The 20,642-nt window shown below is 47.2% G+C and overlaps 1 protein-coding gene across 3 annotated transcripts in view; it reads right to left on the bottom strand.

Moving 5' to 3' along the window:
* The window catches only part of camta1a (calmodulin binding transcription activator 1a), a 1,048,086-nt gene that overhangs the window by 8,549 nt on the left and 1,018,895 nt on the right, over positions 1 to 20,642 (bottom strand). For all 3 annotated transcript variants that reach the window (XM_060938363.1, XM_060938365.1, XM_060938364.1), the window contains exons 18-22: positions 15,163 to 15,400; positions 14,542 to 14,613; positions 8,277 to 8,297; positions 7,956 to 8,155; positions 1,949 to 2,023 (exon numbers count right to left, since the gene is read on the bottom strand). In XM_060938363.1, coding sequence (XP_060794346.1) covers positions 1,949 to 2,023; positions 7,956 to 8,155; positions 8,277 to 8,297; positions 14,542 to 14,613; positions 15,163 to 15,400 — 606 coding nt within the window. The remainder of the gene's footprint in view (positions 1 to 1,948; positions 2,024 to 7,955; positions 8,156 to 8,276; positions 8,298 to 14,541; positions 14,614 to 15,162; positions 15,401 to 20,642) is intronic.

Here is a 20,642-nt window from a genome sequence, read left to right as displayed (position 1 = left end):
AGGGTGTACCCCGCCTTTCGCCCGTAGTCAGCTGGGATAGGCTCCAGCTCGCCTGCGACCCTGTAGAACAGGATAAAGCGGCTAGAGATAATGAGATGAGATGAGATAATATGATAACGCGCATATAGTACAGATGGTTATATACAATAGTGTGCAAAAGTCTTGCAAGGAAATGCTACAAAGCATTTAAAAAAGCTGTCAAGAGGCCTCCAAAATAGTGAAATTAAATGTTCTGACATAATAAATACTATAAAGAGCTGTAAACAGTGTAAGGAATACTGAATAATGGCAATGTTTGGTGATGACCCTTTGCTTCATAGAAAAAAAAATCAGTAATCTCAATTTGTATTGTTTTATGAGAAAGTTTTACTGAGTATCTTGGAGAATCCGCCACAGTGTTCTGGAGACTTTGATATGCACAAAGCAGCCTTCATTAGTTTTTGCACCCAGTCGCCTTCATAGTTTTTTTTTTTTTTATCTGAAAAGTGGCCTCTTGCATAATATGTCGCTTTCTTTACTGACATACAAACATTTTTCTGTAAAAGTTAATTTTTTTGATGGAAATGTAATGTTTGGAAATCTGGAACGTTTTTGTATTTACTTAAGTTATAAAATAATCATCTATTAGAAAAATTGTACTAAAAAATTGTTAGACTTTTGCACAGGACTGTATGTGTCAAATAACATTGTTTTTCACAGTAAATGTGCTATACCAATGTTCAAAAAAGGGTGACAAATGCAAAATAACATGTCCCTTATACCCTGTCCACACTAGGGATTTTGTACCGATACGAAACTACTTTCGTACCGCAACACCTGTCCACACTAGCAACTATACCGGTACTGTAGCGGTATAACTGTATCGGTACGAAACCCACAAATGTATGGGTTTCGTACCGGTACAGTATCGGTACTGTAGCGCTTCGCTGTAGTGTGGACAGATGAAGAGGCTCTGTATCGATACAAATATAATGCGCATGCGCAATGAACCATTCCTGCGTCTTCTGGGTTATTCATACAATACAATACGCCCATGCTTTCCAGCTGCAAATAAAACGTCAAAATGGCTCAAAACGACCGTGGAGCAAAGAAAGGGGGGAGAACGGGAGGGAGGGAGGGAGAAAGAGGGAGGAAGAAAGGAGGAAGAGGGGAAAAGGGAGAGAAAGGGAGAAAGTGAGGGGGAGAAAGGGAGATTCGTTTTCTTTGTTTCTTTCTCAACTGCCTCGCGCGTTTTATACGATTCGACTGAATAAATGACCACCAGAAATACAGACTGTACATTGACAACAAAAAGCACACACACGTTGTTTCATCCGCCATATTCTCGGAAGGAAGTTACTCGGTAACCACGGAAACATTTCGCGCACGTGCATTTCAACTTCTGTGAAAGAAAACCGCAAACATTTCTCGCTAGTGTGGACAGATGCACTAAACTGTACCGGTATACTTTGTATCGATACAGTTATACCACTTTCGTACCGGTATAAGTGTGAACACAGCATTAGTTTGTTTATTAATATTTGATCAGCTAGCAGTTACTATGGTGAAAAACTAGCTACTAGCGACACTCAGAGGGATACCAATGTAACAGCCTGTGAAATACAGGAGGTTTGTGCAGGTGGAGAAAAGGTAGATCGGGTTTTATAAGATGGAATTCATTTTCAGTAGAAGTGACATCGAGGTATTTTAAAGCAACCTTATTTATAGGCTAATATTGGTTGACAGTTAAATGATTAAATAGCAAATTTGTGCCATCAACACTTCTACTACTGTCTGGCATCCACCCAAAATGCATGAACGTGTCATGCTTATCAATATAACTGTACAGATTGCACAGTGATTTCTTTAATATATTTCCTCATCGCTCCTAAAATGAACTCCCGGCTGAACCACTGGTGTAAAGTGCAGGGTGCTGCCACCAGGGGACAGCGTGGCAGTGGGAGATTACCTGTGGCGGCAGCGGCGGAGGTATCGCATGATCTTGCGGGCAGCTTGCTCCTGTCTCTTAGTGAGCAAACTACTTCTGAAACATAACAACAACGAACAACAATTAGCACAAGAAGTAAGGTAACTAAGATAAATATTAGAATTCAACCTGTATTTGTGAGCCGCAAACGCAACGGTGCACTAAAGCTGCAAGAGGAAACACCACCGATTATAAATCAGCAATAGGTGGTGTATAGTTTCAAATTCGACTCTTGTGATGAGAGTTATATTGGTTACACCTGAAGACACTTGCATGAGCGTGTTGAAGAGCATAAAGGTGTGTCTTCAAGCATCGGTAAACACTATACGACGGCACACGGGATTGCACCTAAAGCCTAGGTCACAACCGGACGTACGATTTTTTGGCCGTGCGATTTTTGGCATTTCCCAAATCGCTGTGTTTTTTTTGTTCGTGGAGAAAGACGCACGTTGGCCGTAAGTTTGTCTTGCAACCTGAAAAAAACGTAAGCGCCCGTAGAGTTTGTTTGACATGACAAAGAACCTCTGCGACCGGTCTGCGGCCAGTCTATGGCTCGAAAATCAGCACGTCATACGTGCGCCCTCCGTGCATTTCACGCGCGCCCTCCGTGCGTTTCTTGCGTTTTTTGCACGTAGACCGGCCGTAGGAGCACGTACGGTACAGCCGGTTGTGACCGAGGCTTAAAGACATTAACAAGAACCTTGTTGTCTGAAGAAAGCGTCAATCAATTCGACTGATTATTGTACGAAATGCTCTACATTAGCGAAAGAAGACCAACTCTCAACGTGTAATCGGACTCCTCACAGACCAAACTTTTTGTTTAGCATTATGCTAATCTATTTTTATACGTTTTGACATTGATTTAGCTTACGAACACTCGAGCGGCACTGAAACGTCGCACTTTTTTCCTTAATTTTTAGTATACTTTTAGTTTTTCTAAATCTTCACTTATAAAAGTACGGTAACCCTTCAAAAAAATTACAAATCAGAATCACACAAATCAGAAAGCACCTGAATATTATACTTTATTCTATCCACAGTCACTGGATATGAGCAATCGCGTGCTCTGATTGGCTACTATACTACTAGAATATCAGTTCATATACTATGAGTATAGAAAAACAAAATGGCGGAGAGTGTTGCTGAACCAACCGAGGATGAAATAAAAACTCTACTCGAAAACAAAACCCAAAATATTGTTATTAAATATTTAAAAGAAACAGAAGTAGCTAAAAGAAGATAGTTTTTTGTTGTTCCCTCCCAATATCTCCTGTTCCATACTCCAGCCCAGTTGGTAATGGTAATGCACCTTTAAGTTGGTTTGCCAACCGACAAAAATCCCTAAAGAAGAAGAAGAAGTACAGTAAACCCCGCCCCAAAAATATGAAAAAAAGCAACAAAATATGGGAAAAAAAAGTATTTGACGGTGAGAACATATCTTTTTTTTATTTTTCAAGGATTATTACTATCGCAATTTTCACAAATTGCCACTGTCATTTCGCCAGTTTGTTTACATTCTAAGCAGAAATGATTTTGTTGGACGTTTTGTATAAAGTTTTTATTTATCAAATTTGCAAAAAGTAAATATTAAAAATGCTCTCTTTCTCAAAATCCAGTGAATGTGGATAGAATAAAACAGTTATTCCACTCAATCTCGCTGAACATGGCTTATAGGTGACTCAGCACTACGTGCCTTGTAGGCTATCAGCTGATGCACGACTCGATTTTGTGGAATAACTGTTACAGGAGAAACGCAGAACCATGGCCTCACTTTTTGTTTATAAATGCCCTGAGACCTTAAGAATGGCACAGGAATAGTTTTAAGCGTTAACAATAAATCTAATATAGTAATCTTTACGATTAAAATGATTCATATAGGTAGCGGTCTGAGTGAATGACCTTGACATCTGTGACGTCACCGCAGGAAGTCTATCGGTCTCATCGCCATTTCCGCTAGACTAAAACACAGAGCTGACTGCAACTCCGATCCTCCATTTTGAGCTAATTTATCGCCATGCCACATAGATGTGTTGCTGGCGGGTGCAGCAACATGACAGAAGGTGGATTTACGTTGCATTCATGGCCCAAGAATGTTCAAACTGCAAAGATTTGGATGCGTTTTGAAAGAAATTCATGGGCACATTGGGCACCTACGAAGTGGTCTCTCCTCTGCTCTGCACATTTTACTGAAGACTCATACGAGACCTCTGATCTGTTGAGGAGCGTTGGCTAGAAGCCCGTATTGAAACAGGGTGCAGTACCAACAATTAAAAGAAAAGAAAGCTACAAGAAAAGGAAAGTAAGTTCGGTTGCACCAGTCCTTCCGGAGTGTGAGCTGAGGGTTGTTGCTAAAACCTGGGACGGAACAGGACGTGACGTGACATATTATCGCTTGGGCAGTGACCTCCCTGCGGTTGTTGCTAAAACCGGTGACGTCCCATCCCGTCCTGGGTTTTAGTAATTGCCTGAGCCGAGCAGTAATGGCGGAGTACTCAGTATGGAGAAAATGGAGAATGAGTGGAGCAGCCGTCTGATTTCTCCGCTGGATATGCTCGCCTCAGCAGCAATACGTATCTCGCCCTTATGTGGAAAAAGCGAATGAACGGAGAACTGAATGAACAACTGAAAGTCAGATTGTTTAAAAACAATCGGCCACAAGATCGGCCTTCAAGAAGCGAGAACACAGACGAGTAATCTCCGACTCTCATTTGGATACAAAACAACAAAAACACTCATTGTTTACCTGCATTTAGATTAATCCATGTAACTTGTATTGTGTGTTTAAGTTAGCGGTATAAGATGATTTAATTTGCTTCAGAATGTGATCGTCTCAGTTCATCTGATTATTTAATTCGCCTTTTACGTTTTATCAGTGAAAATGCATGCATGTACATGTATGTTGCATAAGTTATAACACCTATCCTGTTTTAATGAGAGTCAACCCACAATCAATGAAGTCAAATCAGTCTTAGTTGAGCAAGTCGGTAACGGGATTTCTTACTTTCACCATACATTTTTATTTATATGACTTTGGTCTATAGCTGTCAAAGGCCTCGGCCTTAAAACTGGCTCCTGCTGTGACGTCATGCACTCGGGGCTGGCTGGCTCAGCGGGGCAGCTTGAATGCCAACTTTGTGGTCGATTTTAACTCTCAAAAATATATATTTTTTATTCCTATTTATGTATGCAGCATACAAGAGTCAGGGATGAAGATACTATCCACTCAGAAATGTATTTAAAAATAAAGGTTCTGCATATCTCCTTTAAGTATCTATACCTAGGTTCCCTGGTCCTAGAGTAAGCCTTGTCCTGAAGGTTTGAGTGTTTTTCATTACTATTTTATACTAATTAGCTGATCAACATCCCTTCCTGAGTTGCAGCGGGTGTTTTAAAGCAGGGAAAATCCTAAAGTTTGCAGGACAGCATGAGTGAGTACTCCAGGACCAAAGCTGAGAAACTGTGCTAAGCAAACAATAGATGACATTTTGAAGATAATGGTTATACAGTATATTGTGTCTAAAGGTTCTTACACACCAAGTTGACTGTTGGAGTCAGTCAGCACTTGTTAGTGCTTGTAAGTACCCAAGTGAGTGTGTTGTACCGAGAAAGAGAGTGTAGGGGATTGGTGCAGGTGAACAGAAGCCAAAGTAAGTAAGGGCCCGGTCCCACAACACCAATAACTATAACTATACCTATAAATACAACTCTGAGTATACCTCTGCCTGAATTTAGTTCCAGTTTGGAGCAGAAACACCACAACTGTAATATCGCTGGGTCCTGACACTCAGGGAAATAAATGCATGCAACTTAGGAATAGTCATGGAAGTTTTTTCCAAGTCGTAGCACATTATTCCAGGTCATACCGTACAGCTTGGACTTCAGAACAACCCGTGTACACACTCCGATGGTTGATATAATACAGATTGGTCACGGATTACGGAAATATAATAAAAAAGGATACAAAATACAGAGTGGTTACGGATTTTAATACGGATGCATCATGGATGCTAATAATTTACGGATTGGTCATGGACGTTTCAGTGTATTACAGATTGATTACTGATTTCATACGGATGATGCATCATGGATAAAAAATTAAGAAGTCTAAAACAATTAAATGTTTGGACTGCCGAAGTTCATATCTTACCTGCGTTTATATGTTTACTTTATTAATTTACTATTGATATTTCACGGAAAATCACATATCCGTGAATAAAAGATCTGTACTTTGTATTATTTTCCATGCATCCATATTCTGTGACTTCATGATGCAACAAGGATGTACAAAGATGCTCAGGAAAAATAGCACGTACTCAGACAATGTCACATGTAAACAATTACCTGATTGGTCAGATGTTTTATCGGATCAGGTCCAGGCCTGGAAAAATCTCCAGAATCAATCTCACTGATACAGATGAACCCAGGCCTGGGCTATAGGTATCGTTATCGGCAGGGTGCGATTTGTCAAAAAACCAGAAGGGGGGATGTTTTTTTTTTTTTTAATCATGAAACGTCACAAAATTAAGGTAACAATAGGCTAACAGCTCAATAACATCCAATGATATCAAATGAATAACACTAAATGAAAACGAACACTAAACCAGAGATAGTAAATTCATCTTCCTATCTCTCTGACTAAATACACGAACACTAACACACAACAAAGTTCGCATTGCTTGTCGCGTTGCTGTGATGTTTCTCTCCCTCCGGATTAAATGGACAGTGACTCGAAAATCACTGAAATACATGAATACTAAATGAACAGTTTGCTCTGATGGCGCAGTTCATGTGGCCTTTTCTGCTTTCCCGTCGGTGCGCTATCCGCCGCGTTTTGCACTTCTTTAATCCACATTTCTGCGAATTTCTCAGCAGGGAAGGAACGCACGTCTGGCCCATTGACAGCGAGGAAAAGAAGGCTGTCAGTGTGGATACATTCATTCTGTTGCGCTCATCAGTAAGGATGTGATTCATGGCGCTAAATCCACGTTCACACTCTGATTATCTACAATGTATCTATTTGCTGGGGACGTTCGTGAACATCAAAGCTGCCACTTCGGGTCATTTTGAAAGTGAGTGCAATGTAGACCATAGAAAACTGTGTCACAACATGCCTGTCATGTCAACTTTTTTTTTTGGTTTGTTTGTTTTATTGACGGGGTTGTCCCCGAGGATTTTTTTTTCAGCAGAGATAAAAACCAGAGGGGGGGGATGATCCCCACTATCCCCCCCAGCAAATCGCACCCAGGTTATCGGTCTGGTGTGAGCACCAACGACATAGACTGCAGGGGACCCATTTATTTATAGTTATAGTTATTGGTATTGTGGGACATTCTTGAAAGAGCACACTCATGCTCAGCTTTTGCTCACCTGCTTTTGTCACTTGCTACTTTTTTTTTCAAACAAAATGGCTGAGCAAATGGTTTAAACTCATCCCATTCAAACAAATTTACAGAAAATGATAACTGGACTGGGGCGGCACGGTGGTGTAGTGGTTAACGCTGTCGCCTCACAGCAAGAAGGTCCGGGTTCGAGCCCCGTGGCCGGCGAGGGCCTTTCTGTGTGGAGTTTGCATGTTCTCCCCGTGTCCGCGTGGGTTTCCTCCGGGTGCTCCGGTTTCCCCCACAGTCCAAAGACGTGCAGGTTAGGTTAACTGGTGACTCTAAATTGACCATGAATGTGAATGGGTGTCTATGTGTCAGCCCTGTGATGACCTGGCGACTTGTCCAGGGTGTACCCCGCCTTTCGCCCGTAGTCAGCTGGGATAGGCTCCAGCTTGCCTGCGACCCTGTAGAACAGGATAAAGCGGCTACAGATAATGATGAGATAACTGGACTGATTTGTTTGGGTACCATCCCAAATCACATATTTTCATTTTTTTCATCAAAGACTTAAGGCAACATGAAGTGATCCTCAGTCTGCCGAGGCTGGTGCTGTTCTTCAACATCAAGTTAGTGTATCAGGGCCCTAAGGCTAAAACGGGATTGGCTACCTGAGCTTGTGCTGCACCAGGGCCGAGGTGGCGGTGCGTCTGTGAGGCCGGAGCTGACGGAACTCTCTGTAGCTGCGGTAGTATTGCTGGATCAGCACGGCCGCCCGTCGACTCTGCTGGAACTTCTTCTGCTCGTGGTAACTCCGGAACTTACTCTGGATGAGGATGGCAGCCTGCGTCATCTTCTTATAAAGTGCGTACTGCCACAGAGCAGAGGGATGATACAGTCAGGCTGGAGGACAGGGCGAATAATTTCTCATAGAATATTTAGAGAAGAAAACGAATGCAGGTGCGTAGTGTTCTTCTGAATGGAGGGGTTACCTTCAATGCTATCCATGTTAGCTTGGAAAAGAACAGAAAATTGGCCTGAGATTAGATATAGATGGATTTGGGGTATTCAAGATGATGGCTTAAGGCCCGGTCCCACTGGCCGATGGACACAAAACGTATGCAAAAAGGACACAGCGGACGAGCAAAATTTCGGGGGTGGCTCTATCCGTTTTCATCCGCTCCAGAAATGGACAAAATTGGCGAAAATTTGCGAAAACAGAACGGAAAAGAACAGACGTGGGTAGTATATAGCGGGGATGTTAAACGCATGTTCATAGGAAGCCTAGCGGATGAAAGCGGATGGAAGTGGATGACAGCTCCGAAGGGGTTACCGGTGATAACTGAGAAGCAGACGCATAGCAGAAAGAGCGGATGCATAGCGGATGAAGGGGATGCATCACGTACGCCTAACGGAAACAAAGGGGATGTTGCGCGGATGTATATCGGATGCAGACCGTTCACTGCGCATGCAAGGGGTATGAATTGCGTCTGCTCCGCGGATATAAAGGGATGCAGCACGCACGCCGTCAGCATAAAGCGGAAAGACGTGCTGGCGGCTACATCGAGAGATCCAGATGACTTTCTCCCCCTTTTTATACAAAATATCGATTGTCCGCTAGGTGTCCTTCTACATACTCTAGACATACTCCAGACATCCTAAATATACGAGATACATCCCAGATATAAACGCTTTGTCCGTTTTGAATACTTTATATACGAGATGCATACGCTTACATCCTTTCTATTTCCGTGCTACTAACGATGAATAGACGTTTCATGTACCTTATTGTGGCAGCGGGGGCGTGGTCAAGCACCGGTCTGTGACAGGAGGGCGGAGTTGGGGAAGGTAAGTGGCAGAATCGCTTCACCTGAGTGTCATTAACCTGTGTTTTGTGTGTTCTCCCCAGTAAACCGCCCTATTTAAGGAGGGAGAGCGAGAGCAGAGGGAGACCCGGACGAGACGCTGTGTGTGTGTGTGTCTCTCGCGCTATTTTGAAAGCAATATTGTAACCCTGAAAAGTGTGGCAATAAAGCCGTTAGACAAACCTGATCTCTGTCCTGCCGTCCTCTGTGCTCCACCCACACGCGATTCTCGCTACAGTGGTGCCGAAACCCGGGATCGTGGAGCACCTGTCCTGCAGCCCCATGGAATCCTCCCCGTTCACGGACTTGGTCCACGCCCTCGCCACGGCTCAGCAGAGCCAGCACCAGGCGCTCGTCACACTCCGGAAGGAGCAGGAGCGCCGCTTCGAAGCCCTGGTGCTGGCTCAACAGGAAGACCGTGAGGCGTTCCGGCGCCTCCTCGCGTCGGCGGGGTCCACCAGCGCCCCGGCCGCGGGCCCATCTCCCATCACCTTGACTAAGATGGGCCCGCAGGACGACCCCGAGGCGTTCATCGCGTTGTTCGAACAGGTCGCCGAAGCCTCGGGGTGGCCGATGGAACAGCGCGCGGCGCGCCTCCTCCCCCTCCTGACGGGAGAGGCGCAGTTAGCCGCACTACAGCTCCCCGCCGACCACCGGCTGGCCTACGCCGACCTTCGCCGGGCTGTCCTCCAGCGCGTGGGGCGCACGCCGGAGCAGCAGCGCCAGCGCTTCCGCGCGCTGCGAATGGAGGAAGTCGGCAGCCCGTTCGCGTTCGGCCAGCAGCTCCGGGACGCCTGCTGGCGGTGGCTGAGGGCCGAAGATCGCGACGCCGAGGGGATCATCGACCAGGTGGCGCTGGAGCAGTTCATCGCCCGCCTACCCGCCGGAACCGCGGAGTGGGTCCAGTGCCACCGCCCGGCGTCGCTGGATCAGGCCGTAGGACTGGCGGAGGATCATCTGGCGGCTGTCCCAGCGGCAGGACAACGGATGTCTTCTTCTCTCTCCTCCTCTCTCTCTCTCTCTCTTCCCCCTCCTCCCGTGTCCCGTCCTCGCCCCATTCCCCCACCACGGAGGCGGGGGCCGGCCCCACCCCAGCCGGCCCGCCGCACCCGTGGTGCCCTCCCGTTTCTCCCTTCTGTGTCTGTCTCTCCCCCCCCTCAGGTGAGTGACCCTCAATCCACAGCTGCAGAGGGGAGGCCCGGGCCGGTTTGCTGGCGCTGCGGGGAACCGGGCCACCTGCAGCAACAGTGTGCCGCGATGGAGGTGGGGGCGGTGGTGCGGATCCCCGACGCGCCAGAGGCTGCCCTCGATCAGGCCGGAGCATATCGCATACCGGTAAGTGTACAAGGGGCGACCTATCAGGCGTTGGTGGATTCGGGTTGCAACCAGACCTCGATCCGCCAAAGCCTGGTGCAAGACGAGGCATTGGGGGGAGCACAAGGGGTGAAGGTGTTGTGTGTGCACGGGGATGTTCACTGCTACCCGTTGGTGTCGGTCCACATACATTTCAGAGGGGACAAATCTATAGTGAAGGCGGCGGTTAATCCTCGCCTTACCCACTCTTTAATCTTGGGGACTGATTGGCCGGGATTCCGGGGGTTGATGGCACACCTAGTAAAGAGTGGGTCCTGCCGGTTAGCCGGGGGGGGTCCCGGTGTCGTTTTGGCTGGAGCTGCGGTCGCAGGGCCGTCTACGTCATCTCCGCGACAGAGTGAGGGGCCCCCGGCTCCTCCTCTTTCTATTGGGGAATCCCTCGCGGATTTCCCACTGGAACAATCGCGAGACGAAACTCTGCGACACGCGTTTGACCAAGTGAGAGTAATCGATGGTCAAACGCTCCAGCCGAATGCCACCCCGACCTTCCCCTATTTTTCCATTTTAAAAGATAGGTTATACCGAGTGACGCAGGACACTCAGACGAAGGAGCGTGTCACCCAGTTGTTAATTCCAAAGAGCCGTCGGGAATTGGTATTCCAGGCGGCTCACTTTAATCCCATGGCGGGACACCTCGGGCAGGATAAAACACTCGCCCGGATAATGGCCCGATTCTATTGGCCGGGGATTCGCGGCGACGTCCGTAAGTGGTGTACGGCGTGCCGCGAATGCCAGCTAGTAAATCCAGCGGCCATTCCAAAAGCGCCCTTGCGCCCCCTACCATTAATCGAGACCCCGTTTGAACGAATTGGGATGGATCTCGTCGGGCCATTAGATCGGTCAACACGAGGGTACCGCTTTATATTGGTTCTGGTGGACTATGCAACGCGATACCCGGAAGCGGTGCCTCTTCGCAATATCTCCGCACGTAGTATTGCAGAGGCCCTCTTCCACGTCATCTCCCGGGTCGGAATCCCGAAAGAGATTCTGACTGATCAAGGCACCTCGTTTATGTCACGAACACTGGCCGAACTATATGGGCTACTGGGTATTAAGCCGATCCGCACCAGCGTGTATCACCCACAAACGGACGGTTTAGTCGAACGGTTCAACCGCACCCTCAAGAATATTATCAAAAAATTCGTAAGTGAGGACGCACGTAACTGGGATAAGTGGCTCGAACCCTTGTTGTTTGCAGTGCGAGAGGTCCCCCAAGCCTCCACGGGGTTCTCCCCATTTGAATTACTGTATGGGCGTAAGCCGCGCGGCATCTTAGATGTACTGCGGGAAAATTGGGAGGAGGGACCTTCGCAGAGCAAAAATGAAATTCAATACGTTATGGATCTGCGCGCAAAACTCCACACGCTCACCCACTTAACTCAGGAGAATTTGCGGCAGGCCCAGGAACGGCAAACCCGCCTGTACAACAAGGGCACGCGCCTTAGAGAGTTCACTCCGGGAGATAAGGTACTCGTCCTGTTGCCCACGTCGAGCTCCAAATTAATCGCCAAGTGGCAAGGGCCCTTCGAGGTCACACGGCGAGTCGGGGACGTCGACTATGAGGTTAGGCGAACGGACAGGGAGGGGGCGCTACAGATCTACCACCTCAATCTGCTGAAGCTCTGGAATGAGGAGGTCCCCGTGGCGTTGGTGTCGGTAGTTCCGGAGAAGGCGGAGCTGGGGCCGGAGATCCAAAAAGGGTCATTGGCATCTCGCACCTCTCCGGTCCCCTGTGGAGACCACCTCTCCCCGACCCAACTCACGGAGGTCGCCCAGTTGCAGGCCGAGTTTTCGGATGTGTTCTCGCCCCGGCCCGGACGCACCAACCTCATAGAACACCACATAGAGACGCCCCCGGGGGTGGTAGTGCGTAGCCGTCCTTATAGATTACCCGAACACAAAAAAAAGGTGGTTCGGGAAGAACTTCAGGCCATGCTCGAAATGGGCATCGTCGAGGAGTCCCACAGTGACTGGAGCAGCCCGGTGGTCTTGGTTCCCAAGGCCGACGGCTCGGTCCGGTTCTGCGTGGACTATAGAAAAGTCAATGCGGTGTCTAAATTCGACGCGTACCCAATGCCTCGTATTGATGAGCTGCTTGATCGACTAGGCACGGCTCGCTTTTACTCGACACTGGATTTGACGAAGGGATATTGGCAGATCCCCTTGACTCCATTATCCCGGGAAAAAATGGCCTTTTCCACACCGTTCGGCTTACACCAGTTCGTCACACTTCCGTTTGGGCTGTTTGGGGCGCCCGCTACATTTCAGCGGCTGATGGACCGGATCCTCCGGCCCCACGCCACCTATGCGGCCGCTTACTTAGACGACATAATCATTTATAGTAATGACTGGCAGCGGCACCTGCAACACCTGAGGGCCGTCCTTAGGTCGCTGAGGCGGGCGGGGCTCACTGCCAACCCGAAGAAGTGTGCGATTGGGCGGGTGGAAGTACGGTATCTGGGCTTCCACTTGGGTAACGGGCAGGTGCGTCCCCAAATTAATAAGACAGCAGCGATTGCGGCCTGCCCGAGACCCAAGACCAAAAAGGGGGTGAGACAGTTCCTGGGGCTGGCTGGCTATTATCGTAGGTTTATACCTAATTATTCGGACGTCACCAGCCCGCTGACTGACCTCACTAAAAAGGGGGTGCCAGATCCGGTCCAGTGGACGGAGCAGTGCCAGCGGGCTTTCTCTGAGGTAAAGGCTGCACTGTGTGGGGGGCCACTTTTGCACTCCCCTGACTTCTCTCTCCCCTTTTTGTTGCAGACGGATGCGTCGGACAGAGGGCTGGGGGCCGTTTTGTCCCAGCAGGTGGGGGGAGAGGACCGCCCAGTGTTGTACATCAGCCAGAAGCTGTCAGTGCGTGAGGGGCGCTACAGCACTATCGAGAAGGAGTGCCTGGCCATCAAGTGGGCGGTCCTCACCCTCCGTTACTACCTGCTGGGGCGCTCTTTCACCCTCTGTTCGGACCACGCGCCCCTCCAGTGGCTCCACCGCATGAAGGATGCCAACGCGCGGATCACCCGTTGGTATCTGGCGCTCCAACCTTTCAACTTCAAGGTGGTCCACAGGCCGGGGGCGCAGATGGTCGTGGCGGACTTCCTCTCCCGTCAAGGGGGGGGGGGAGTCGGCTGCGGGCCGGACGGGCGCCCGGCCTGAGTCGGGCGGTGGGGGTATGTGGCAGCGGGGGCGTGGTCAAGCACCGGTCTGTGACAGGAGGGCGGAGTTGGGGAAGGTAAGTGGCAGAATCGCTTCACCTGAGTGTCATTAACCTGTGTTTTGTGTGTTCTCCCCAGTAAACCGCCCTATTTAAGGAGGGAGAGCGAGAGCAGAGGGAGACCCGGACGAGACGCTGTGTGTGTGTGTGTCTCTCGCGCTATTTTGAAAGCAATATTGTAACCCTGAAAAGTGTGGCAATAAAGCCGTTAGACAAACCTGATCTCTGTCCTGCCGTCCTCTGTGCTCCACCCACACGCGATTCTCGCTACACTTATCTTTCCTCCCTCTTTCCGTTTTCAGCTGCAGCAGATGTGAGTTGCTAGGATGCCCAGAGGATGCAGAGAGGATACAGCAGACGTTTAACGGATGATAACGGACATAGAACGTTTGTTGCTCGTATATGTCACGGATTTACATCGTACACGGCGGAAAGTTCATCCGTTCTAAAAGTTTTGTGCAGCTCAAAACTTTTTGCGCGGATGAAATCACAGTGGACGGATGCTCGATGGATAGAGCGTATGAAGCACGTATGCAATGAGTACACAACGGATGCATAGCGTTTTCCAACGGATGGCAAAGATTTTTTTACATTTTACATCCTCTTTGCATCCGTAAGTGCAGTGGGACCGGGCCTTTAGGATGTGACAGGGATGAAGGTGGTGAGTACTTTTGTAAGGGAGCGAGACTCTGCATAGCTAATAACACCGATTTGTACCAGTTTTCATGTAGGTTTGCATGTTTTTACACTTGACAGTTCACAGTGAAAAGTCTGAAAAGATGTCAGTCAGGGTCAACTTACCTGTTTGTATTTTCTGTAACAGCGCTGGATAACAGCAGCTGCTACTTCCTGCTGCTCACGCAGTGGGCGTTCCTGCAGGAGAGCAAAACAGGAGATTAGAGATGAGACTGGTTTAATGCCTGCAGGCAGAGACAGGCACTGTACCACCAACTGAGAGAGAGAGAGAGAGAGAGAGAGCGAGAGAGAGAGCAGCAGGAGGGAAGCAGGTGCAGTAGGCATGGGGTGAGGGTCGAGTTAACCACAACCCCCTGCTCTGTTTCAGCTGCCAGAACTGGCTGAGCAGCATGTGTGTGTGTTTGTGCCAGGAGTCCATGTGTGCAATGGAAACTCATTACAGGCAGCCATGGGAGGCAGCACACTTCATGGACATGGAGATACAGAGAGAGAAAGACAAAGAGATTGCAATGCATATGCTCCTACGGTATAAGCCAGGCCATGCGCTGGTTGAGCCACCTTTCCATGCTGAAGTCACAAGGACATGAACCTGTGTGGGTTTGTTCAGAAAACAACTAACTAAAGACCAAATGTCATACTGGATAAAACAACAATGATACAGGACTGCCTGTCAGAACCTCACCTATCAATCCCCAGCACTGATATGTTACACAAATGGACGTGTACCTTGTACTTGCGGAAGGCGCTCTGTACCAGCCGAGCAGCCTCATACAACTCCCTCTGCTCCAGGTCGGTAAGGGTGAGCTGTGACAGCTCCCGCTCCATCTTGCTGTTGGAAGCGTTCAGGAACTCGGTCCAGTTGGCCGGGGAGGGCAGAGCACCCTTCTCAAATGGACCGTCACACTGAGGGGAACCGTCTGGACTCAGACCCGGATTGGGGGTAAGGGGTTCATTATACAGAGACCTTCACACACACACACACACACACACACACACACACACACACACACACACACTAATCAAGATTTGAACAGACGATTCTATATACTAGGGCTGCCAGAACACAGTTCACTGTTGAAACACTATTAAAATGTTCATAATATTTACACATTTAAAGGCAAATGTTCTACATTCAGCTGGGTTACAATTTAAATCTTTTGCATCATGGATTTTCGAAACTTTTACCTAACCATCCTTTGTTGCTTGATGTAGGAAAAGTGCTCTAAATGAATGCGTGCCATTTATGATATATTTAATTTTGACATTAAAGGAACAGTCCACCATACTTCCATAATGAAATATGCTCTTATCTGAATTGAGACGAGCTGCTCCGTACCTCTCCGAGCTTTGCGCGACCTCCCAGTCAGTCAGACGCAGTCAGACGCGCTGTCACTCCTGTTAGCAATGTAGCTAGGCTCAGTATGGCCAATGGTATTTTTTGGGGCTGTAGTTAGATGCAACCAAACTCTTCCACGTTTTTCCTGTTTACATAGGTTTATATGACCAGTGATATGAAACAAGTTCAGTTACACAAATTGAAACGTAGCGATTTTCTATGCTATGGAAAGTCCGCACTATAATGACAGGCGTACTAACACCTTCTGCACGCTTTGACAGCGCATTGATACGGAGCTTAGATATCAATGTGCTGCCGAAGCGCGCAGAAGGTGTTAGTACGCCTGTCATTATAGTGCGGACTTTCCATAGCATAGAAAATCGCTACGTTTCAATTTGTGTAACTGAACTTGTTTCATATCACTGGTCATATAAACCTATGTAAACAGGAAAAACGTGGAAGAGTTTGGTCGCATCTAACTACAGCCCCAAAAAATACCATTGGCCATGCTGAGCCTAGCTACATTGCTAACAGGAGTGACAGCGCGTCTGACTGCGTCTGACTGACTGGGAGGTCGCGCAAAGCTCGGAGAGGTACGGAGCAGCTCGTCTCAATTCAGATAAGAGCATATTTCATTATGGAAGTACGGTGGACTGTTCCTTTAAGTATCTCATAAATTATGTATCACAAATAACAAATTATGTATCAATTGTCTAAATCCATCAAAAACAATATCTACCACTAGATAGATGCTATGACTAAAGTCACAGTGATTTGCTTTAGCTCCTAAAACCAGGACGTCTGGTCACCGTACCCTATAGATCCGAAACGGTAAGAGATGGAGAATGACGATTAGTGAGGAAAAAAGGCCTTTTTTCAGGGATCATTCTGGTTCGGTGATCCAGATCAGCACCAAAAGTCATAGCAACTTAATTCAGCCCAGAGGTATTCTTCATGTGAAATTTGGTGATGATTGGTTGAAAGTTGAGGGAGAAACAGCATCCTAAAAATGTTAGGATAATAATAAGAATAAGAACAAGAAAATAAAATCGAAAGATCCTGAGGGAGTGTAACAATTTGCGCCAGCGCTGCTAGCGCAAATTAATAAACGTGATATTAAGCAAATAATTTCCAGCAAGCACTTATAGGAGTCACTCCTTTTCTGTGGTTGAATCTCAAATTGAGTTCTACTCCCTTCTAGACCACGAGGGCAGTTTCCTTCCAGGACTAATGAAGGTTTCCAGTGTGCTCATTTCCTCATCGAGTACTAATAGCAAAGTCATCACCTTGCTACTGTGACCTCATGTGGAGTAAAATATAAAAATGCCCTTCTTTCACCTTTCCATCTTGCAGAGGAAGCAAAGATACAGAGATCTGCTCAAAACCCATTCAAAAGATTTCATGTACTGTACTTGGAGAGTGTGCAATTTTAGCATTGATTTTTGATATTCACCACTGGCTCATAGAGCAGACGCAAGCAAGTCTACAAGTATGATGTATGATGTACAACAAGTATGATGGTGTGTGGTCAGAGTAATTAATGTCATAATATTATAACTTATTCAACATCTTCCAAGGCCTGTTGGAGCTTTAAATACATATGACCAATGCCCAATACCTGGTACCAGAGCATCTTCAACAAAGACTTACAGTACATGGCTTATATGACCTTGCCTTAACTTCAGCATAATGCCAGTTACAAAGACGGAAGGCAAAGTGGACGACTACTGTGACTGTAGGGCCTGCGAGGGAAAGGAAAGGCAAGATCATCTGTGGCACAATCAAAGGAAGACCATCAGTGTACAGAGTGAAGTGAAGTGCAGAGCTCAGTGGAGCATGGTACAGTTACTCTGCATGTAGAGACAGACCTTGATGTACTTATGGCTGTATCTACATGTCGAAGTTTGAAGCTCAGGCTCATCTTGGTGAAAAGTGCTGACAGTCCGCCAATGGAGCATTCTGAAGGTCAGAGTGTAACTCCAGAACATGGTATAAAAGTCAGCATCAAGGCTGTCATGGTATATGCAAAACTTGATCTGCCACCTAATCCAGTGGCTCCAATGCCTGAGAAATTTTGTAATGTGTCAGCCCAACCAAGTGACTGGATTATTCCAGAGCATACCTAATAACCTGTGTTTTCTCCCCCCCGCCCCCCAAATCTGTCCCTCTGAGTTACATGTCGGTCCTGGGATTGAGACGCTGACCTCTTCTGCTCCTCAGACCTGCCTGATCCATCCTGGTGCCCTGTGTCTGGTTGGAGTCTCATCGCATCGCTCCTGTGGAGGGCGGCCCCATGTGGACAGTTGGGGGTCGCACCTGGAGGACGCTCTGGACTCTTGCAGTAGTTCTTTTGTGGCTGGGGACTGCAGTTGACTTGCTGACTTTAGGACTGCAGTTGACTTGCTGACTTTGGGACTACGGTTGTCGTAAACGGTTTTGCGCTCGGGTTTCCATCAGTGGGGGGTTTATAGCATCAACGAAGCTGACTTTATGTTAGGACTATTAATGTTATAGTCATGTTGTCTGTTGTTGCGCGGATGGGGATGGGTTCCCTTTTGAGTCTGGTTCCTCTCGAGGTTTCTTCCTCATGTCGTCTGAGGGAGTTTTTCCTTGCCACCATTGCCACAGGCTCGCTCGTTGAGGAGAGATTAGGGATAAAATTAGCTCATATTTTAAGTCGTTCAAATTCTGTAAAGCTGCTTTGCAGCAATGTTTATTGTTAAAAGTGCTATACAAATAAACTTGACTTGTACCAGTTTCATAAAGGAGCCCTTATATGCTTTCATGGATGCTCAACTTAAGTGGACTGACATATCAATTCAGATTCAATTTGAACTTTGGGGCAATTCTCGTGCAACAGGTTCTGGGTGCACTTCCTCCTGTAGATGATTGGCTGCTATGCTGACAGTCAGAGCATCAAGTGACGAGACAGGCAGAGCTCCTGATTCCACAAATGGAAGCTCAGGGTCTAAAAGTCAATCACAAGAAGAATATTTTAACTCTTGCATAGATGATGAGCGGGAGGCACGGTGGTGTAGTGGTTAGCACTGTTACGTCACAGCAAGAAGGTTCCTGGTTTGAGCCTCATGGCCAACGGGGGCCTTTCTGTGTGGAGTTTGCATGTTCTCCCCGTATCTGCGTGGGTTTCTTCCAGGTGTTCTGGTTTCCCTTACCATCCAAAGACATGCAGTTAGGTTAGTTGGCTACTCTAACTTGCCCATAGTTGAGAGGAGAAAACCTCCATAACAAGACCATCAATGACGGCGTAGCTCACTCCAGCCCCATCTAGTCCAGAAGGAACAATCTAAAGTGGGCTACCTTGTGCAATAAATGTTGCAAGCTATATACACTATATACAAGCAATAAACATCCTAGGAATACCGACCTATTTGCCAGAAAGAATCCAAAATGGTGAGGAATTAACCGAGAAGAAGTGATTTTTGTTGAACTGCTCATTAAGGCTTAATTAGTCCATAACTTCATTAATAATTGTAATGAAGCAAGTCTGGGTAGAAGTTAAATGCACCCTTGGTAACCCCTACCTTCATGCCAGAAAGAATCAAAATCAGTGAAGAATTTTGGGAGAAGAAGCGATTTATGTGAAAACTGCTTGTTAGGGCTTAATTACTCCATATTGTCATTATTAATTGCAATTATGCAAATTTGGGTAGAAGCTATATGCACCCTAGGCAGACCTACCTTCAATGAAAATCAGTGAAGAATTGAGAGAGAAGAAGCGATTTTCATGAAACATGGACGACGATGGATGGACAGACTACAGACAATGGACAACACATGATGGCATAAGTTCACTGCCTGTCGGCCAGATGAGCTAATCAACTAGTAGAAACTGATGGCTGGAGCTATCAGACCAGCTACGCCACTATAGTGATATAATAGGTAGATGTACAATAACATTCAACTTGCATTGCTATTATATATGAGCCTTTATGACCAAAGACAGAGGAGCCTCAATGATGGAGGAACTGCAAGTGGCCACACATCACCCACCCATGTGTAGTATCAGTAGTGATGATAGAATAATGTGTGCATGCACCCTGAGGTGCTGGTTCAATGTTTTTCCTTCAGGGCATGCCTTTAGGAGTTATCTCATTCATCTCATTATCTCTAGCCGCTTTATCCTGTCCTACAGGGTCGCAGGCAAGCTGGAGCCTATCCCAGCTGACTACGGGCGAAAGGCGGGGTACACCCTGGGCAAGTCGCCAGGTCATCACAGGGCTGACACATAGACACAGACAACCATTCACACTCACATTCACACCTACGGTCAATTTAGAGTCACCAGTTAACCTAACCTGCATGTCTTTGGACTGTGGGGGAAACCGGAGGAAACCCACGTGGACACGGGGAGAACATGCAAACTCCACACAGAAAGGCCCTCGCCAGCCACGGGGCTCGAACCTGGACCTTCTTGCTGTGAGGCGACAGCGCTAACCGCTACACCACCATGCCGCCCCCTTTAGGAGTTCTGTCTGAGAAAATGGAAATATTAATAACATGCCTCCCAGCAAGACTGGCGGGTGATGTGGATGGCGTATGGAAAAAAAATACAGAGGGAAGCAACAGAAAGACAGAAGAAAAAGAAGGTTCAATATCAGCATATCATCGTCCTCAAAATGATATGCTGATATATATATGATGTAACATTTTAGGAACTTCGATAGGGGTCACGTGTATTAAAAGTGCAGATAGACAAGACTACAGTGGTGTTTAACATCAACCTCCTTGAACTGGACCTGCTGGTTTGGGTAGCTTCCTACCTACCAGGCCAATCAGCAGAGGTGGACAAAGTACCTAACTTCATTACTTAAGTCAAAGTACAGATCCCACTGGTCAAATGTTATTCCAA

This window comes from Neoarius graeffei, chromosome 13 (assembly GCF_027579695.1).
Source record: "Neoarius graeffei isolate fNeoGra1 chromosome 13, fNeoGra1.pri, whole genome shotgun sequence".
In the NCBI taxonomy this organism is placed as follows: Eukaryota; Metazoa; Chordata; class Actinopteri; order Siluriformes; family Ariidae; genus Neoarius; species Neoarius graeffei.
This window is presented reverse-complemented; position numbering and strand designations above follow the sequence as displayed.